Raw genomic sequence first — 22,103 nt, forward strand, 5'->3', positions numbered from 1 at the left:
GGAGGAGAGAGAAGTGTTATGTCTTTCCAAATAGGAGTTGTAAATGGATAGAGAAAGAAAAGATTATCTCAATCTTCAATTCCAGTCCAACAAAAGCAGCATAAAGGGTACTTGATAATTTTTTATTTTTTATTTTTATTTTTTGTAACCGATTAACAGAAGGTAAGGTGTCTAATAAGGACATCTCCAAGTTCATCAATAGCATCATATGTTGGTAAGGCGTCTAATAAACTTTTCCCCTACATTTGGTAGATGATTAGGTTTTATATATTCTAAGGCTGTTGATGTGACCATCTGTTGTTGGTGGGTTAATTGATTTCTTATTCATTGTTAAGTACTAAAAAAGGGAAAAGAAAATTAATGATTCAAAATTCAATTGCATCACATGTTTCTCCTTTATATTTTCCTTTTTATCATTTTTTCCCAATTTTAAAATACATTTAATCATTATCTGGTCTGTTAAAGCAGATATGAACTGATCAAAATCTGGTCCTTTTAAAATCCAATCCATTTTAGATAATATTCGACTAATAATAGAGCAAACATGTAGGTATCGGGGAACAAATATTTGTGATGTTAAAATTAGCTTTAACCGGGGTAAGGTTACATACATTATGACCTGATCAGACAGTGATGGAAACCTCGTGCACTGAGTATCTCTTTTTTTTTTCTTTCTCACTTCTATACATATCAATCAGTACCCTTCCCTAGTGTTGGAAGCTGATGTGAATCAATTGTGAAAAGAAGCAAATAGGTCATTTGAACTAACTCAACCTTTCAACAAAGTATAGCTGTCTAAGAATTCAGATCTGGTTTCAAATAAAAGAAGCAAATAGGTCCTTTGAACTAATAGTATCCACAGTTATAGAAAACAACTTCATTTCAATTCTCCATTCCATTAATTGCATCTTCATCAAAACCTCAAAACCCACCCAGAATTCAGACATCAGCATCTATAAAGCATTCACATAGAAAAAAATGGAGACTATGAATTAGGGGTGTCCATCGGTTGGTTTGGCTTGGTTTTGATCAAGTTGAGCCGATTTCGTATTAATAATGAGCCAAAACAAAATCAACCCATTAAGCCAAAATCTAGTTTGATTTGATTGATTTGGTTTTCCAAGCTCTTATCAGTTTAGTTTTGGTTTTCAGATATTCGGATTAAGAAAACTAATGGTTTTTTAATCATTTTTTCCTTTTTTTTTTTAGTTTAATTTGGTTTCTATCATTTCATAAAATTACAAATCGATGAAGGTTCAGCTCAACTTAGACCGAGTAGGTCAATTGTCATTCCACCTAGTTTTGAATCTAGATAGTCTCCAGCTATTGGGTTGCCCAGAGAGAGATTCAATGGTTAAGAGGACTCAGCCATGTGCTCAGCCGCTTGGGAGGATCCTGATACCCTTACCCTTGCTCTAGCTTGAAATTGACACTCCTGCATTCAGTAATCGATCTCCAAATCCAAATTAGTGATACACACATTTTTTTTTTTTTGTCTTAATAATCAGTTTATTAGTGGAACCTTGATTGTTCAATTGGCCTAAAATAGGACAATTCTATTCAAAACTTTCCTAATCCTAATTTTATAGCCGAATTCGATCAACTATTATGGTTCTAAAAAATGAAACGAAACAATCATTATCAACCCGATTAAAATGGTATTAGCCTTGATTGATCCTTGATCTTGATCTTTTCGATTCTATTCCACATAAATGGTCCGAAGGCAAAATTGTAATACAAACTTATTTTAAAAAAAAAGTCCGATCCAGGCTTTTCCAAAACAGTATCACATCGGTATGACTCTTGACTGTCATCGAGTTTTAGAACCTTTCCACCAACTCAGTTTTGAATGTAATCGTTACATTTCGGTAGATTAAATCCTCGTTGTCGCTCTTTTTTTTGGGTAAAATTTCTTGTTTTATTAGTTAGTAATTAGCGGTAGAAGTCGTCGCCGCTAGCACGTCCCTTTCATAAATGATCCGTTAGATCATTGAAGATGCCCATTCAACTGTAGATAGGTGCCCTAATCATCTCAGCATTTGTCCAAAAAAAAAAAGCTAAGCATTGCGCCACGTGTCGCCAGACTTGTTATTCTTCACTGTCTCCACTCTGATATATCCTATTCCAAAACCCAGAGCCTTCTAACTTGCCTCTCTCCTTGGTTTGGTGAAGAAAGAGGATCGGAAGACTGACTTTTAGTGCGCGCACAGATTCATCGATGGCGTTTCGATCTATCATCTGCAGAAAAACCCTAGCATCTGTTTCAGGTTTACAGAAGGAGGCAAGAAATATTGGCTTAGGGTTTCGCCATGCTCGTGAGTTGCAGACCTTCACTCTTCCTGACCTTGCATACGATTACGGTGCTCTTGAACCCTTCGTTAGTGCGGAGATTATGAAATTGCATCACCTGAAGCATCATCAGACCTACATAACTAACTACAATAAGTCTCTCGAGCTGCTTGAGGAAGCGATGGCGAAAGGCGATTCGTCAACTGTGGTTAAGTTGCAGAGCGCCATCAAATTCAATGGCGGAGGTTTGATTTCCTGCCTTTCGGTCTTTTCGGTTTGGAAAATTATAATTTTTTCTTGTATGGATCTCTTGATTTAAGGGTTCGAATTTTCCTCCTCCGCTTAATTTTACTGAATTGATGGCATATTTAGTACACGGTGTTTGTCTTTGTGTGTCTCTATGTGTGGGAGATGGGAGTGAGGGTAATCGTTTTTAGTGATAGTAAATCTAGTCGGCAGAAGGAATTTTCTCATCCATACAGCTTAGCTAGTTGAAAAGCTTTAGATTTTTGTAACACGGTGGACTTCCTTAGGAAAATCGGAGTAACCTTGTTGGCAATACGAATGCCGCTTGAATCGGCAGTCAGTAATAGGTATTATACAATACAGAATCAGGGAGGCAGAAGTATTCTTCCTTTTGAGAATTGATACGAGTGAGCTTTTGTTGGTACCCCAATTGAAAGTTCTCCCTTGCTGATTGGAAACCTTTGAAGCCTTTTCCGTTGAATTTCGTTGATTTTTATACACTGCGTTATCTCTGTAGGTTGCGGTTCATCTCATGGTTTGGTCAGAATTATGAAGGGTTAGTTGTTAGGACTTTTATTGAACACGAGTCCAATTAGCTCAATGATCTGGACTGAGGGAGTAGCAGCTTCCAGTATTGAGGATGGGCCTGGGGTGAAGGCTCTAATAACATGTAAAGGATGTACAATTTAGAAATGGAACCACTTAGCGAGTCTTACAACTGAGCCTAGGGCAGATGACCATGGCTTCTGTTGGAGTACTTTATTTTATTTTTCCTTTTATGAAAGGATAAAAAGAATATCATCAGACAGTCAGAGAATAGAGTGGTTCAGTTAGAGATGTCTGGTCATAGTAGATCATTTTATCTGGGTAACTCATTGGGTCTGTCTTTCGTTGGAGTATATCTTAATGCTAGACTAGAAGAGAGTGACAAAGTAGTGGTAGCCTATAGATGGGAGACAAAAAATATCTCTTGGAACTAAACAGTGGGGCCTGAATGACACTCCTCCGGTGGGAAATCAGGGAGAGTTCTTCCCAAACATTTGGATTGGGGAGTGAAGGAGAACTTTCTGGTGGAAGTTACCATCTATTGAAAATTCAAGAGGCATACCGTTTTATTAAGGGTGGTATCTTCGGCTTTATTAATCCTCTAAGAAACAATCCTCAAGTCCATCTTTCTCCTATATTGATGCAGTTACACGTAGAGATATTTAGAGTTTCTGGGTTATTTTTGTAATTTGCAATTTATTTCTTTCATTATTAGATTTAGCTATGGATAACATCAGCAGTAGTTGGTTTCAAAGTCTTTGTAATTTATAGTTTGTTTCAGTTTTTAGAGTGCAGTGAAGAGTCTTTTATATTGTCTTCTTTAGATACATGATTGTAACCAACGGTAGACAGTTTTGGAATGGACTGAATGCAATTGTTGGTTTTACTTCTAAGAACTATATCATGTTATTCCTTCTCTTTCTCACCTCCTTTATTTGATTAGTTACTTTCTTAGGTCAGTCTTCTACCTATATTTCTTTTTCATTTCTGTTTCTACTTCCATAGCTGATCCCTTGATCTTACTGTTGAGATTTCAAAGTTTATTCTGAAAAACTCTGCTGGGCGAAACTGCTGGACTGAAGGAAAACAAAGTTCATCAGTTCCCTCATCCCTCATCCCTCATCCCTCATCCCTCATCCCTCATCCCTCATCCCTCATCTGTTGGGTTTAATGTTCTGGGCATAGATTTCCAATCTATAGGGGTACCTACTCCTTGGGTTTCATCTTCAAAGAATACCCCTACCGTGAGATACTAACCTGCAACCTTAACTAGATCTATACCTACCGGCCCTTCTAATTTCTGGAATTTAATATTAAAAAATTACCTGGTCTTTGGGGTTTCTGTTGCTTGGAATCAATAGAGCAGGAGTTGTGAGCTTATCTTTAAATTTGCAAGGAAATCGAAGTCTAGGTTGGGGAACCATATCCATCGCAAGTGAACCCTCACCCTCCGTCTTTGCTGTTCATCGTGGGGTAGAAGATGTAATCTTACAACAACATCCAAAACCTTATCCCAACTTAATGGGGTCGGCAGAAGATGTAATCTTCTTCATTATATTTAGTTTCTCTTTGTTATTGCATAAAAGACCCTGATTTTTAAACTTTGATTCTGAATTCCACCCTCATTTAATTTCCAGAATCGTCCTTTTAACTTTAATTCCTGATATGCTCCTGCTTTTGTTAATTTTCCAAAAGGTTGGGTTAGATCTTTCCATATATAATTTCAAAATTGCCATATTTGGATTGTTATCACTTGGTCGGGCCCATAGTGACCCAAATTTTGGGTTTTTTGAACCCTAGGATCAGATCATATATTCTTATTGTTTTCCTTATCTAACAAATAGATATAGCTTGCCCAAGCCCCTCAGATCCATGCCTTGCCAAACAGAGAGTTATATAATCATGTCATTAACCATGGATTTTCTGATTTATAGAGAAGAAATATTCTTTTTTAAGATTCTGCCTCTCTCCTCCAGTCCTCCCCCCTTGGAAAATTCACCCTGCCCCTCTCTCCCAGCCCCACCCCCCCCCCCCAAAAAAAAAAATGGTCAAGCCTCTAGCTCCAGTAAAGCTAGCGACATGCCCAATCTCCTCCCAAACTTAAAAGAATGACTTCTTACACTAGGCATAAAAAGGGCCCTTAATGGGTCCAGTCCTGGTTTATTAATTGGGCCAAAAAGATAAGCCGCAAGTGGGCCTTAAGGTGCTGGGTTCGATGGGACTTTATGTATGGCCCCTATGGGTCTTAAGGGCTTGCTGCTGGATGTTTGTTCTTCTTGCGAAGATATTGTTGTTGGAGTCTTGGATCTACATTGTAGAATCTGATTTGATTTGGTGGAGTATTTATCCAGTGGAATTGTAATTGTTTTTATTGTCCTCTACCTGTGCACAGCTGCTTTTCATACCCTTTTTTGTCTAAGTCTTGGCCTTACTTATCTAGGGCCAATACTGTTATTGTTTTTTCATGACCATCCTTGACGTAGAAATCATCTTCACTTTCACCAGGGATATTGATAGGGCATTTATTAATTTTATAATTGTAATTTTCTCATTCATCATTGCCTAGTCTTGATTAATTCCACTTGCAGGTCACATCAACCATTCAATCTTCTGGAAAAATCTTGCTCCTGCAAATGTGAGTATATTGTGTTCTTGTCTGTTTGTTTATGCTTTGTTGGCATCCTGAAGCTGTTAAATGTATTCCAGGAAGGCGGTGGTGAGCCTCCACATGGTGCCCTTGGTTGGGCTATTGATGAAGATTTTGGTTCCCTGGAATTTCTGGTGAAAAAGATGACTGCAGAGGGTGCTGCTTTGCAAGGCTCTGGGTGGGTGGTATGTATTGATGGTTGTCAGAGTTCTGATATGTGATATGTTCTGTTTCATTGTCTTTTACTGAATCTGTCCATGTTAGATAATTGTTTTCTGGTTTGACGCTTTTCCCCCTTCCATTTGTCTTCCCCTTGCAGTGGTTAGGTCTAGATAAAGAGTTGAAAAAGCTTGTGGTTAAAACCACCCCGAATCAGGTAAACATTATCAGATTCTATTTTTATATTCATTTAAGACTCATACATCTTCCACCCAAAAAAAAGAAGAAAAAAAGACTCAGACATCTGAGCATCTGTTGAATTATATTTTGTCTTCTGGATAATTCCATTATACATTGCAGGGTCTTTTACCACTAAGGGATTTTTGGATTATGTAAAAGGATTGATGTTTTCTTGTTAGCATAACAACTTAGCTGTGGGTTTAAAGAGTTCTCCAAGTTGTGATGACAACAGGGAGGGTAGGGTCGGGTAATAGCCTTACCCTTAGGGATTGGGCTGTCTTTCCCTCAACTTTCAGGTGAGGTAATGCTTTGCAAAAATCTCTTTACCTGACAGGTAAATAGTTAATGCGGGTAAAGCCTCAAAGATGCCCTGCTAACCATTTGGATCGGGGATCTTTGTTGCTTACAAGTACATGGCATTGGGTAAAGTTTATATATGAAATTACTGAACATTCCTCATCTAAATGGCTGAACGGGGATGGTAAGATTCTCTTATCCTGGAAACTGAAGACGGGGAAGGTGATAGTTTGTTGCTTGCACCATTTGGTCATGATTGAACTATATATTTATATACGTTGAAGTTTTAGCCATTGCTTCTGGGCCCATATCGTTGTCTGTTTAAGTACCCCATCCCCCCCCCCCCTTCTCCCTTTGGGGGGGGGGGGGAAGTGAGCATTATCTTGGTTTATATTATTTGAGTTTGGGTGATTTACTCAGAAAAATATGTAGATGATGAAAATGTGTTAATGGAGTATATTGTTATATACCATATTTCAAGAAACCATGGTGACCAACCCATTCTTTTTTCAGGATCCGCTGGTAACGCAAGGAGCAAGTTTAGTTCCTTTGCTGGGAATAGATGTTTGGGAGCATGCTTACTACTTACAGGTAAATTTTCTGCCTTTGGAACTTTTCTTACCTGTGATAAATTGAATCAGGCTGTTGAAGCAATTCAGATCATCCCAGTTAGTATTTCAACTTACCCTAAAGAATGGCATTAACGGATTTGGAGTTGGATAACCAGAATTTGTACATCATGCATAACCTGTGCATGAATTCTGTTTGGCACATTTACACTAGTGTCCCTATGTCGTGCCAGAATCCTAATCTAGATTTTTATACCTGGGTATCTTGTATCCTGCATCGACTCAAATCAATATACAAATGTTAGTCTCCGTCAAACTTTATTCATATTGACCTTTAGCATTAGTAATGCTACATGGAATCCAAGGAAGTTATATAAAATGATCTAGTTGAACGGATTCCGATCTCCACAAATGTGTAGTTTGCCCTGATTGCCTATGAACATCTGTGATCCTCTTCTAGTTGACAAACTGCAATAATTCTCATGATAAGATGATATTGCTCAAGCTCCTTCTACCTCTTCGGATTAGGAGCCTGGTCTTGTCTTTCATAAACACTAAATTCAATGTGCTCCTCCTATGCATGCATTTCATTTTGTCATATCTATTAGTTTATACATTTTGCTGCTGGATCTTTTTTTGTAGATGGATACACTATTGAAGGGGGGAGGGGGAAGGTAACAGCCAGGAGACTCGAACTCGAGACCTCCTAGTGCTGTTGTTTTTAAAGTATCTTGAGTAGAGACCTGCTGGATCTTAATTCCCCCAACCCCCACACCCCAAAAAAAAAAAAAAATTCAGAAGTTTGGCGTTGCTCTTTCTCACTTGATGCTTCTTGATTCTCATTTACTCTCCATAATTTATGTAGATTCACACCTGGATCTTAAACTGCATTTTATCCTTGCTTCTATTATGCCATTACTCTCTCTCTCTCTCTCTCCTGTGCTTCTACAAACAAAAGCCAGGCTGTCTTCTCGTACGACTGTGGTGGGCATTCAAAGTCTCCTAAACTCCTCTTCTTGAATCACCAGATGCAGTGGCAAACTCAAGTTTGTCTGTAGACAGTAGACACTTTCTATTACTGCCTATTGTCTTTCTTGTATGCATTAGCTGTTAATGTGGCTAGGCAGCACCTTCTTCCTTTGATCAAAACTTAATTAGTTTAAATTATATTTTTTACACTTCCAGTCAAATATCAGAGCTGGGTATTGTGTCAATGCTGGGAAAATCATATGAATTTATTACCGATTTTCTTTCTATTTGTTCATTTTCCTTATGCTGTGTTCCTATCACCTTGTTCAAGCCATTTTCCAGCTCTCCTATACTCTTGTTGATTTTGAAGTTCATTTGCCTTACTAGTTTCGATCAACTGTTGTTTCTGTGCATAGGCATGCTTTCATTGTTTCCTCCTAAAAGAAGTTGCTGAAAGTCCTGTTGTTTTTTATTTCCTGAGAACCTCCTCCATTCTGAACACTGGGAGGCAAAACTGGAATTGCCTTCATATTCCTTATCATCTCTAGATTAGCCCATTGAAACCATGACTAAGTTTCGAGCAATGCACATTTATAGATGAATATGAATTTATAGTTGCCTATTTTAGGTGTTTCTCTGCTCTCCCCCCCCCCCTTCTCTCCCCTCTCCTCTTTTAAAAAAAAAATGTATATTTTTGTTGATCTGTTTTGAAATAGATATCATCTCTTTCTAACTTGTTATCTTTGGCTTCTCATGGTGTAGTACAAAAATGTGAGGCCTGACTATTTGAGCAACATATGGAACGTTATGAACTGGAAATACGCCCAAGAAGTGTTTGTGCATGAGAAAGAACAATCTTGAGGCCCGGAGTTTTCTTTGCCCCTTAAAAGTTTTTAAGAGAACAGCTTACAGTCTATGCGTGTGTAATGCGGAATAAGCTTTTCGTTTCACGGGGTTTTGGGTGGTGTTCTGACATTTATGTTTGGATTCAAAATCCCAGATTCTGGATCTGGATAGAATTTTTATAGCTCTTTACAAGCATTGAAACCCAGCCTTCTGTAGTTAATTCCCTCGAAACAAAAACTACTGCAGAGACTAGATATTTTCGTAGTTTCAATGGTGTGTTCTTCCCATTTTGTACGTTTTTGTTCTTTGGAGACCGAGTCCTCAATGCCAAACACCCTAACCCATGATCTAGCTGGTCATGGCTCTCGTTTTTAACTTCATTTTGTAGCTGACGATGGATTGAAGGGCAATAGAATAATGTCGTAACTTGGTTTAAAAGTATTAAGATGGCATTTTGTATGCTAATATAAAATTCTCTATTGTTGTAATTTTGTAGATTTCAAAAAATTGGCAAAAAATATTGTGTGTAGCATGGGGTCAAGGTCTTCTACAAATGGATGGAAGTGGCAAAAATACACCATGAAAACGTAAAACTCTTGGTATAGAGAAATGGCACATGAACATATATGGGAAAGTATATAATTGAATCCAAGGCACCGTTCGATAGCGTTTCTGTTGTTTTTTTGTCCAATGGTTTTTCAATTTTTCGAAAACAAAAATGGATTTTTTAGTATTTGATAAACTTATTTTTTTGGAAATATTTTTTGTAGACATAATGTCACAAAAAAACCTAGTAGTATCATCAAATGCCTAAAAGGTGAGAGGGTTTGGTTGATTCTTTTTAAGTTTAAATAGTTGAGAGATTTATCGGGCATAATAACCTTTTATTTTATCTTAAATTCGTTTCTAGAAATGATGAAACAAGTCGGACTTGTTTCTTCAAACTCGTTTTTAAAAATGTAAATAGACATAAATTTTGATTTATGTTTCTAGAAACAGGTGAAACAGAATAACTTTATCAAACGTTTTTTTTAGGTTGTTCTTTCGTTTTTAGGAACAAGAAAATATAGAAATAGCAAGAAAGAATCATTATCAAACGGTGCCCAAGCCTAAATTTGATGTGGCAAGTTCACACAGTTACCTAGTTATCCATTTGGTCGAATTTGTCGTATCAATTTCAAATGGTGAAAATCTGTGAGCACTATAAACACTCACTAATATATTAAAGTTTTAGGGAACTAATGGACACAATGTTGTTGTTACATCCTGTGTTCCCACCTTATGAATTGATAGACACAATGTTGTTGTGATACCTGTGTTCCCCCATTTATGAATTGATGGACTCGTTGTTGTTGTTATATCATGTCTCCCCCTTTATATGAAGTGTACGTCATCTTCTCCCATACTCTCATTGGCTTGATGATGTTGGAGATTTTATCTTACACCACTAGTGTCAGTCAGGGTTTCAGTGCAGGGAAACATTACGTTGGTTTCTATCAATACCGAAATGATATCGATATAAAATATATCGTATTGCGTCCAAATCTAGTAAATAAAAAACAATCTATCTTTTTACCAGTGCCACATATCCTTGGCCAATACTAATATAAATCCGTGGATACCATCCATCTAATATGATACCTAAAACCATGGTGTCCATCCCTACTATAAAAACATTACATGTAAAAACATTTCATGTAATGAGAAATAAAATGATTGAAAGTAGAAAGGAAAATGTTAATACATGGATAATTCCAATTTGGTAGTTGGCTATATTAGTTACTTTTCTTCTTAATGGATTTTATTCTCTTTTGATTAAAAAAAAGGTGGGGGTAGGTCGGTCATTTCTTAGCCCCTATGTTTGAGCGCAAGAGCACATGACTGGATACAGTTTTTCTCTCTTTTATATTTTTTTTTTCCTAATTTAATAACTTTAAGATGTCGTAACAACAACGGCCTAATGCAGTTAGTAAGCTATGGAGTATAAAAAATCCAAAAAAATCCATCATCATTAAGAAGTCTTGAGTTCAAGTCTCTTGGTTGTTACCTACTTACCTTTCACCTTTCCTATCAAAAAAATAAATAAATAAATAAATTTTAAGACAGCCTAACCCCAGTGCAACATCCTTATTCCAATCTGATGGTAAATCATCTAGGAAACCGGTCCATACGGTATAAGGCGGTCAGATCGTCCGGTGGATAGTCCTTGAAAACACACGGAGGAGATCTAAGGGTACATCCAATACATTTGATGTTTCACTATAAAAGCTCCTGAGCGTCTTCACGCTTCAAGACCAACCAAACCCAGGGATCCCCTAGAGAAGAGCTTAGGAGGCGAGGAACTACAGATCTAGGGTTAGGGTTTTTAGAAAATGGTAAGCTGATTGAGACAAATCCAAATCTTAGATGTTCCTTCGATCTTCTTCGTCTTACTTTTGTTCTTCTCTTTTCACATCTGCAGACGTTCAAGCGCAGGAACGGTGGCCGCAACAAGCATGGCCGTGGCCATGTGAACTTCATCCGCTGCTCCAACTGCGGCAAGTGCTGCCCTAAGGTATGTAAATCATCTTCTTGTTTTTGATTTCGTTTTTTGGATTGATTGCAGTATTGAGAATCATAGATCTTTCTGTTAAATTGATTTGTGTCAAAAGGATAAGGCTATCAAGAGGTTTCTTGTGAGGAACATTGTTGAACAAGCTGCAGTTAGGGATGTTCAAGAAGCCTGTGTTTATGATGGTATTCGTCCTTTATTTTCTTTGTTCTTTCACTCCAATCTGCAATTGTTTTTTTTTTATTTGTTCTTTTTGCCTGATATTGGCTATTGGCTTTGGTAAGGTTATACGCTTCCAAAGCTGTACGCGAAGATGCAGTACTGCGTCTCCTGTGCAATTCATTCGCACGTTGTAAGGGTTCGTTCTCGCACTGACAGAAGAAAGCGGGAGCCACCTCAGCGCTTCAGACGCCGGGTACATTCAATTACCCCCAATCTTTTATCTCTTTTGGTTTATCAGAATATCGTATATTCTCCTTGTTGAAGATTCAGTATATATGTTTCTGCTATTGTTGCTAAGCATTCTAAATGGGTGGGGTGATTGTGTTGCGGGTTTAACTAGTATGCCAGAAGCCTTAGAATTGCTGGAATTTATCAAATCAGGCTTTTTAACCCCTTTGTCCCTTTGTGCCATTAGAGAGCTCAGTGGCACTGACCCAATGCTTCAGTAGCCTACTAAATAAATGCAGGTCTTGAGCTTACTAGTGTGATTTAAGTATCAAATCCCAAAGTGTTTTTTTTTTTCATGCCCATCTAAAAAATTTTAGCCAATACATGTCATATCAAACACTCACCTCAGCTCAGCTCAGCCTGATCCTGAATGGGATCAGTTACATGTGTCTTCTTTCTCCAATCAATTCCATATATCATTGTTGGTTGTATAATTGTTCTATAAATTTTTAATCTACCCTACACTAGTTCTTTGTGAACCATCATCTTTTATTTCTCCTTAATTTATGATTGGACTAGTTACTTGGATTAAATACACAATTTTTAGTTCATATTTTGTGTCACTGAATAATAATCTCTACCAGAAGCAAATAGGAATCTAGCATATGGTAATCCTGTGTGGAAATATGTGAGTACAACATATAGAACCATATCATATAATGAAGAATACCAGCTATGTGATTTATCAGAATGCCAATTATGGGTGATCTGTACGAGTATATCGCTCTGCAAACTCATGTTCTATGGTATATTTATCAGTGGAAAATCTCGAGTTTAATTTATGTGAACTCTTATATCCCAGCCTGTCCTGCAGTCGGAGATGTACCACCAACGTTAAACTGCCCTGATCTACTGTCATGGTTTAGAGTTTGATTTACAAAGGTATATTTTCCCAGTCTAGATAATACTATTGCCCCCTTTCTTTTGTGCAGGAGGACGGACCAAAGCCTGGGCAAGCTGCACGCCCTGCTGGTGCTGCAAATCCTGGACGCGTTTGAAAGCTTTTTAGAATCTCACTATATTCATCTGGGCATGAAGATATTTCTGAAATGTTTTGTTTTGTGTGGTTATGGTTTTGCTTAGATTCTACCATAGGAGTAAAGGTTTTGCTCAAGACTCCAAAATTTCCCATAATTGAATGATCCGCCCATTAACTGTTGGGTTTTGATGTTATTTGACAGTCAAAAACTCAGTTCAGCGTGTATTTTAATGAAATGGGTAATGGAGAGAACCTTGTTGAGTTTTAAAGAGATGGATTGCAATGTCTTTAGTCTTTACAACTTATGAACATGGTAAAATTGGGAATTTTGGGTTATCGTTTTTATTGTCTTTTAGGGTTTGACAAATCATGGTATTCAATCGAGAAATCTTGTTTTAACTACCAGAAATTCTAAATGAGAAGACAAAAGCTCAAAGCTTTAAGCAGAAATGCGTTCTTTTTTCTTAGCCTTCAGGAGCAAATGACTGGATGGGTTGAACCTGCATGTTTGATGGGATGTAGCTGTGCTGCCTCCTCTTCCGCCCATGTACCTGAAGCTCTCTTGCAAGTCGAGACCTCATGGCATTGTTTCTCGACTACAGAATTTCAATGCAAATTTCATGGAGCAGCTATAGCCGGTGTTAGTGGTATAAAATTTTTCTTGAGAACAAAGAAACTTAAGAGAAACTGGTGATGCATTTCAAGGAAATGTGAGTTGCTTTATGTACTGAACCCCTCTGTTAAATAGGTTCATCATTCATGGATCAAGAGCCCTTCTTCTTGATTAAATAGCTTTAATTTTATTGCGTTGTGCTCTTGTAGAATTATCTTAAGCTCAATAAAATAGAATTGTAGGATTATGTTGACCCTCGGATTTTCTTCTCTTATTTGGTGCTTAAAAGATAAGAGAGACGAGAGTTTAGGCAGTTCACATCTTTGTAAGCAAAATGATTCATGTAGGAGCAACTTTGGTCCAATTTGGCAGTCTGATAAGCTAGGCTATGTTTGAGATGACCATGTTCAGATCTCACAGTTTGTAAGGGATCCAACTATCTGTGAACATTGAATCGGAAGCTAATACACATTGGTTGTATTTCTGTTGAATAACATGCTTTTTTGAATCTTAGTTTCTCAACCTCGCAACAAATAGAAGCTTATTTTTACTGATATTGAATTCAGTGCTCGGCAGATCGTTAGTTGATCTCTTTTATATGGGCCAAGCAAGTGCGTTTGAGAATGACTATATTTGAATGCATATATGATATATTACAGTTAGAACTAATTTTTAATAGCATTTCAAGGCCTTGGATGCAACGAGGTGTATGCAACAGAGTTACTCACAGGCAACTGTGCGTTGAATTTGGAAGGGATGATGTCTTATAGGCTGCGTTTGCTAGTCATAGGTCTTTTTTTAGTTTTATGGGAACAAGAAAACTGAATCTTCTGTTTGACGTCTACAGTTTGTTGTTTGATGTCTACAGTTTGTTTTTTGTTTTTGTTTTTATTTTTGTTTTTGTTTTTTTTTTTTTTTTTTTTTCATACAAACTATGTAAAAAAAGAAGAAAAAGAAGCCATAAAAGAGAAATTCCAACATTTGAGTTTCGTGTCAACAACAGATATTTAAGTGCTTTGAGGTGTATTAGCAAGTAGCTCAAGTGTGACAAAATATTATGGTATGTAGGCTATAAGATTGTATTCCATTATCAGCCATCAGTCATGCCTGTGGAATCAAGTAAAGACGGCAATATATGTCTTTTGATTCTGCTTTGGTTAAAAATCATATATTGTAGGTAGAAGAATGGAACCAAAGGGGATTGATTCTCTGAAATTAAATGCTTACGCTGCCTACTATAAACCTAATATGAATGAATCATTGTAGGATGATAAATAAATAAGTATACACTAGGAGGATTGGTTAAACATTGTTGTAGCGTGACAAGGAAAAATCCAATTAACCATTTAAAATCCCTCAAGATGAAATTGAAATTTGATCCCAAAACCTTGACAATATGGTCATTACGTATTGTGCTAGTTGTCATCTTCGGTGTAGAGCCCTATACTAGATAAACATATAATAATATTGTTTGAAAAGGTCCCCATGCCGATAGTGTGAAAATTTGTTTCCCACATCCTCTCACGTAAGTAACATCACCTCTCCTTCCTAACCTTGTGAGTCCCCAATTGACACAAAAATCTAGCATGTCGATTGATATGTCGTAGGAGATTCATTAATATTGGTAGTGTGGGAAACCATTGCCCTAATATTATAGTCACATCGACACCAGACATATATGTCAACCATTTATTCATTATCAAAAAAAATGTTACAATAGAAAATGAGGACATAGGTCGTCTCAATACCATGGTCTTATCCGCCATGTAGCAGGTTGAGTGTGGTCAAATTCGTGACAAATAGACCTTAACACTCTAAAATATACATCATATTATAAAGAATTTAGATTTGATTTTATATACAATTTATAAAGTAGATTTTTTTTTTTGTTAAAAACCAGTAGAAACGATTGAAATTGTGGAATAAATGTCAAGCCATATGATTGAATTAGGATTTCAAATTTGATATTTGACTAATGTGTGTGGTGGTCTATTTCCTTATAAGTTTGTAGACTGATATATCATGTGGCCACTAGAACCTTTGAAAATACGATTGAGGTTGTGGAATAAATTCTTACAAAAAAAAATAATTCATGGAACAAATGTCAAGCCATATGTTTGAATCAGGGTTCCTCAAATTTGACATATGACCAACTTATAATGGTCTATTTCTATTTTTCAGTTTTTGGTTCACAGACCAATATGCCACATGGAAAAAATTGGATGCGACATATTTCATCCTTACATGTATTGATAGTATTATACATATATGAATAAAAAGTGTAAAAAATAAATAATAATGCCTATACTCTCTTTTTTTTTTTTTTTTTGGTAGAAGAATACTTAGATTGACAATCAATGTGACTTTAAAGTCTAAGCTAGGGATATATCATATATATACTATTATAAAAGCATGTACTACATGCTTTGTGATTAATCTTTTGTTTGACTACTTTAGCCATCTTGTTTATTTGAATCATTTATCTTTTTTGTTTTTCTGATATTTTTGAAATCCTTTATATTTTTTTATTTTTAGATATTCTTTAAAAAAAAAAAATTGGCAAAAATATTCTTCAAAATTTTAGTTGCTTTATTTCAAAACCTCTCCTTCCTTTCTCTCTCACGTTCCTCACTTTTTCTCTTTTAATATATTTTAGGAGTTGTTTTTACTTTTTACCAATAAAAAAAAGTTTCTAAATTTTCCCCTACTTCTCTCGCGTTCCTTCCTTTTTCCCCTTTAATCTATATCTATCTTAGAAAAAAAAAAATCCATATTTTAGGATATTTTTACCCAAAATTAAAAAAATCTCCCTCCCCTCTTTCACGTTCCCCTCTTTTTCTCTTTTAATCCATATATTTCTTTAAAAAAAAAAATCTATATCTTAAGAGTTGTTATTACCAACAAAAAAATAAAAATCTAAATTTTCTCTCTCCTCGCTCACGTTCCTCTCTTTTAATCCTTATCTTTCTTTTGACCCCGAAAAAAAAAAAAAACTATTATATCTTTCTGAAAAAAAAAAAATCTATATTTTAGGAGTCTTTTTTTATTCAAGCAATTTATTTTTTATTTTTCTCCCTCCTCTCTCTCTCTCTCTCAACATCACCTACCTCTCATTTTCTCCTTTAATCTAGAAAATAAATCTAGATTTTAGAAGTTTCTTTTTACCCAAAAAAAAAAAAATTCACTTTTTCTCTTTCCCTCTTTCCTTTCTCTCTCTGTGAAATATGTTTTATTTAATAATAGGCAAAATGGTCGCGGAATGTATAGAAAAATAGGAATGCGGAACGTCTGAGGCCCGGTGAATGTTGACATAAGTGATATGATTGACTAGGGGTGTCAATTCCTAAACCGAACCGGTAAAACCGGTCGGACCGAACCGATAACAACACGGACCGAACCGAATCGAAGCCTTATTGGTTCGGTTCGGTTTCGAGTATTGCAACCCCAAAACCAAACCGAACAGCACCGGAAACTGGATGAACCCAAAACCAAACCGAAACCAGCTCAAAACCCAGACCGAAACTGAAACCAAACCGGTAAGAAACCGAAACACTCCAAAATTCATTAAAAAAATCAAAATTTGCATAGTTTTGTATACATTTGTATGGAAAATCGAATCCAAACTAGACCAAAGACCAAAACCAACCCGGTTACAAATCGATTTAAAAAATCAAAGACGAACCGAAACCAAACCGCACTGAAACCGAAACTAAACCGAAACCGGAATTTCCTTATTGGTTCGGTTTTGGTTTCAACTTTCCCACACTGAAACCGACTCAACCCGGATCGAAACCGAGCCGGACCGACCGATTGACACCCCTATGATTGACACGTGTTAAATATGTTAATCCTGCTAACAGAGTTGTAAGCAGTTACAACTCTTATTATTAATATTTAAATAAATAAATAATAAAAATCCCAATATAAGCGGACTCCTCCTTTGATTCCGCTTAGAAATCTCGATCCTCTCTCTCTCTCTCCTTGCTTCTTCTTCAAGGCCCTTCCTTCTTTCTTCTTCCTTTTTCAACGCTCTCCAGTATAGTTGAAGTTTTGTTTATCAATATCACTGAAGATTTGCATCCATGGTAAATTCTCATAGGTTAATAATATCTACCCAGGAAGTAATAATAAAATCCTCGATATTCAAGAGATTTGTTTACTTTATAAATTCAAATTTGTCCTTTGCCATACATACAAACTTTACTGTCCAAATCCCTTATCTGATGATTAATATGTAAACATGGTATTTGGATATGTGTGGCCAAGTCTCTCATATGCTTAGTGCCTTAAAATAGTTATATTATTTTTTTCTTATCTCATCCTATTTTGAGAGCAAAACAAGAGAGAGAGAGAGAGAGAGAGAGAGAGAGAGAGAGAGAGAGAATTGAGATTTCCCATCGAAGGAGTTCGCTTATAATGGATTTTTATTTTATTTTTATATAAAAAAAAATATTAGACAAGTTAAGTAACCACGTCCGTCATCTCTCCACCCTAAAAACTAGGAATCAGTTACAATTTAAAAAACTAATAAATGGTTTATATTAATCTAATATTAAATGGACGTTAATATAAAAAGAAAGTGAAAATAAGATTGCAATACGTACGTACTGCTACCACTCGGCCTTAATAATATCATTATTTATTTTTTGACAGAATAATATCATTCTATATTTTGTCTAAAAAAATCTTTAGTCTTCCACTCACTCTCAAAATCTCACGCCCTCTCCTACCAAATATGTTTTAAATATTAGTTTCCTTATACCCCATATCTCTTAATATTTTTACTTCTCAATTACTTCCCTAACTTTCCTAATTTTTCTACCAAAATTTTGCTTTCTTAATTTAGTTTTCTTTTATAATTAAATGCATTAGTTTTCTTTTGTCTTTGTGGCTAATTTCTTAATTCTTTGTACATTTTTTTTTCACTGAATATATCTTTTGATGGTTTTGTTCAACCATGGTTAGATCTTTCCTTCATGTTACGGCTTCAGAGGAGGTCGCTTCACCGCTCAGAGTAGTGCAAATTGGGGGTTTGGTAATCTTTTCGCACTTTTTCTTTTAGTTTAGTGTAATTGCTCAAGATATTTTTATTTATTTATTATTATTGTTTATTTTCTTAGGATTTTTGGGTTATAGAATGTCAGAAAAGTGGCCTTAGTAGATTTCTACTTTTGTTTTGTTTCTGGTACCTGTGATTTTGTATCACTATTGTTCCTATACAGGTTTTACAAATCATTATCAAACTATGATATAGAGCTATATATGTAAAAGTTTTGGTCTATGAACTGTAAAGGAGTTATGAATTAGGTTCTTTTCTTCTCCTAGATTATTATTTTTTTTTTCTTGCCGATAATCAATATGGCTTGATCAGATGAGAACAATATGGATTTGGCTGGACTGACACATTTCCAAGGTGCTCTATGAATGGGGGTGGAAAATCCGTTCCAAAGACTGGATACAACCGAAGAGCTTTAAGAAACATTAATATGAATTTAGTGGGAGTTGCTCCTTACCCGTGTAGATTCAACAAAAAAGGATCTCTTAGAGTAATTTCAAAAACTTCTAATCTGATATTTCCATCAATCTTAGATATTTTATTAATTTTTATATGTATTTACTAATATTGTTCTATTTCAATCAGAAAACAGACCACTTGTGATAAGATCCCCCTATACCATTTCATAGGCCAATTACAAGTTTGGAAAATGTTGAATATTAAATTTGGTAATTCCCATCAAAATTCGTGATCAACCCCTTCATGATTGGTTTCTCGATGTTTAGGAAATTTGCAGCAGACATGGCAACAAAGCAACAACAGCAACAATAGCTTGTCTTGAGGTACTAGCTTTGTAGGGAAAACAATAATAACAATATCCATTTTTATAATTACATATTGAATTTATTTTTTTATTTCGTGGAGATTCATGAGAAGATTGAAAGTTCTAAGTAGAAACAAATGATGGAATTGGAGAGGCAAAGGATGGAGTTCAATAAGGATCTTGAGTTCCAGAGGATGCAAATGTTTGTGGAAGCTTAGCTTGAGCTCGAGAAGATGAAGTGCCCCAAGCATGCATCTATTACAGGTCAGCTGTGTTAGTGATTCTAAATCCTATAATCATTTGAATTACCTATAGTGTATAGAATACAATAATGAATAATAGAAAGAAATCAATCACATACCCGTTGAGCGTGAATAAAGTCCCTAAATCAAGGTTGACGCTTGTACCACGAACTATGATGAAGAACCACGTAATATGGGTCATTCTACTGAGATCTTCTGCAGCCTCTTACTATGGGATCTTCTCTCTGTCTCTACACTAGCTCTGTGAGAAAGCAGTGCTCCCAAATATTATTATGAAAAGTAATAGCTCCAGGGATCGTCAGTATTCTATATATAATAGAATTCCTAAACCCTATTCCATTCCCACAATAGAATAGGGCTAGAAGTTTCCTAATTAGAGTGGTCCTTATTCTCTTGGACCCAATGGGTCAATCAATATCAGTTAAGCCCACATAAGAGTCCTAACAATCTCCCACTTGGGCTACACTGATACTGATGTCTTTTCATTGACATCTGGCCAAATAATCCCAATATTGAATACCACTCAAAACAAACTTTGATCCAATCAATAATCTCCATTGTTGAACGATAGTAAAAAATACACCTCAATATACGGCATATAACTATCTAATGTTACAGACAACAGAAAATTATCAATTCAAATCGCCTGGAAACATAGATATAAGGAATTATATCATAACTGTGATCAAATAAGATATATCATTCCTTATAGGTCCGTTCCTGATCTAAAGATCAGCCTACCTTAAAAACCTCACAGGCAGAGAACTTTGATATTAATCAATACTTAGGCAAACCGCCATTTTCTTGTATTAATATCTCACTTTGGCATACAGCCTATGGTTAACAACCATCTCCATGGATTTAGGCTAAATACCGCTATAAATCACGAAACTTGGCTAAACACCGCCATTAACTGTGACATGTCAAAGTAAACCACAATAATCATACAACAATACGATGAGAGAGAATATAAATGAACACTATACTGGAAAGTAAACATCCTCAATATAGATTGTGCTCATAATGTATGATCTAACAAAATAATGCTTATTACAATACCACTATGGATAAGTAAACTCCCACTAAACAAGCATATCAAAAGATTCCATCACACCCATGTTAGAAACATGAGTCTTAAAAATTCCCACTGGAAGAGCTTTGGTCAGAGGATCAGCAACCATCTCTTCAGTAATAAGATGCTCAACAGCGATCTCCCCAGTGTTGATCTTCTCGCGAACCACAAGATATTTAATCTCAATGTGTTTGGAGCTGCTAGATCTCTTGTTATTCTTTGCAAAGAAAACAGCAGAAATATTGTCACACCACAAATGCAAAGGCTTAGAGATGGAATCTACAACTTTCAGTTCAGATATAAAATTCCTCAGCCACACTGCCTGCTTCGTAGCTTCATAAAGTGCCACAAACTCAGCTTGCATAGTGGATGAAGCTAAAATAGTTTGTTTGGCACTCTTCCAAGAAATAGCTCCTCCTCCCAATATAAAAATGTATCCAGAGGTAGACTTTCTATCATCAGTACATCCACTGAAATCCGAGTCAGAATACCCCACAACTTCAAATTTTTTTGATTTACTGAACACTAGCTTGAAGTCCTTTGTCCGCTGTAAATAGCGCATAACCTTTTTTGCTGCAGTCCAATGAGCCAAACCAGCATCAGATTGAAACCTGCCAAGTACACTAATTGCAAAGGCAATGTCAGGGTGAGTACAAACTTGTGCATACATCAAACTTCCAACGGCAGAGGCATAAGGCTTGTCATTCATTGAGCTCCTCTCAATATCATTCTTTGGACATTGTTGCTTGTTCAACTTGTCTCCTTTACTGATGGGTGCTTCACCACCAGAACATTTAGACATGTTAAACCTCTTTAAAACTTTATCAAGATATACCTATTGTGATAGCCCAAGTAACCCCCGTGGCCTATCACGACTAATCTCGATTCCAAGCACATAACTTGCTTCACCCATGTCCTTCATTTCAAAGTTTTCTGAAAGAAAACCCTTGGTCTCCATCAATAAGGTTTTGTTGCTGCTAGCCAATAGAATGTCATCCACATAGAGCACAAGAAAGATGAAACTACTCCCACTGAGTTTCAGATATATGCACTGATCGATTGGATTCTCTACAAAACCAAAAGAAGTCACAACTCGATCAAATTTTAAGTACCATTGTCGAGATGCTTGCTTTAACCCATAAAGAGACTTTTTCAGCATACAAACAAAGTCCTCTTTACCATTTTCCTCAAAACCTTCAGGTTGTCTCATGTACACCTTCTCTGACAGCTCTCCATTCAGAAATGTTGTTTTCACATCCATCTGATGTAACTGTAGGTCAAAATGGGCAACAATGGCCATGATAATTCTGAATGAGTCCTTTGATGAGACAGGTGAGAAGGTTTCCTTGTAATCTATCCCCTCTCGCTGAGTAAAACCCTTTGCCACGAGTCTAGCTTTGTAGCGTTCTACTCTACCTTGAGAATCTGTCTTGGTTTTGAAAACCCACTTAGATGCAATAGCCTTACAATCCTTTGGAATTTGCACTAATTCCCATACTCCATTGTTGCTAATGGATAACAGTTCTTCCTTCATTGCTTCTACCCATT

General features: G+C 36.2%; 2 protein-coding genes across 2 annotated transcripts; both read left to right on the forward strand.

Annotated features, from left to right (window-relative positions):
• The first annotated feature begins 2,126 nt into the window (after positions 1–2,126).
• On the forward strand, positions 2,127–9,079 carry LOC122088792 (superoxide dismutase [Mn], mitochondrial-like). Its single transcript, XM_042658120.1, has 6 exons — positions 2,127–2,534; positions 5,670–5,716; positions 5,788–5,913; positions 6,048–6,104; positions 6,938–7,015; positions 8,725–9,079. Exons 1-6 carry the CDS (start codon positions 2,219–2,221, stop codon positions 8,821–8,823), a joined length of 723 nt encoding a protein of 240 aa, XP_042514054.1. The 5' UTR covers positions 2,127–2,218; the 3' UTR covers positions 8,824–9,079.
• Positions 9,080–11,036: 1,957 nt separating this feature from the next.
• LOC122088793 (40S ribosomal protein S26-1-like) lies at positions 11,037–13,057 on the forward strand. The gene is made up of 5 exons (XM_042658121.1): positions 11,037–11,183; positions 11,270–11,362; positions 11,460–11,544; positions 11,644–11,774; positions 12,742–13,057. The coding sequence occupies exons 1-5, from the start codon at positions 11,181–11,183 to the stop codon at positions 12,805–12,807; spliced, it is 378 nt and encodes a 125-aa protein (XP_042514055.1). The 5' UTR covers positions 11,037–11,180; the 3' UTR covers positions 12,808–13,057.
• The last annotated feature ends 9,046 nt before the right edge of the window (positions 13,058–22,103 follow it).

Source organism: Macadamia integrifolia, chromosome 9, assembly GCF_013358625.1.
Source record: "Macadamia integrifolia cultivar HAES 741 chromosome 9, SCU_Mint_v3, whole genome shotgun sequence".
Classification (NCBI taxonomy): domain Eukaryota; kingdom Viridiplantae; phylum Streptophyta; class Magnoliopsida; order Proteales; family Proteaceae; genus Macadamia; species Macadamia integrifolia.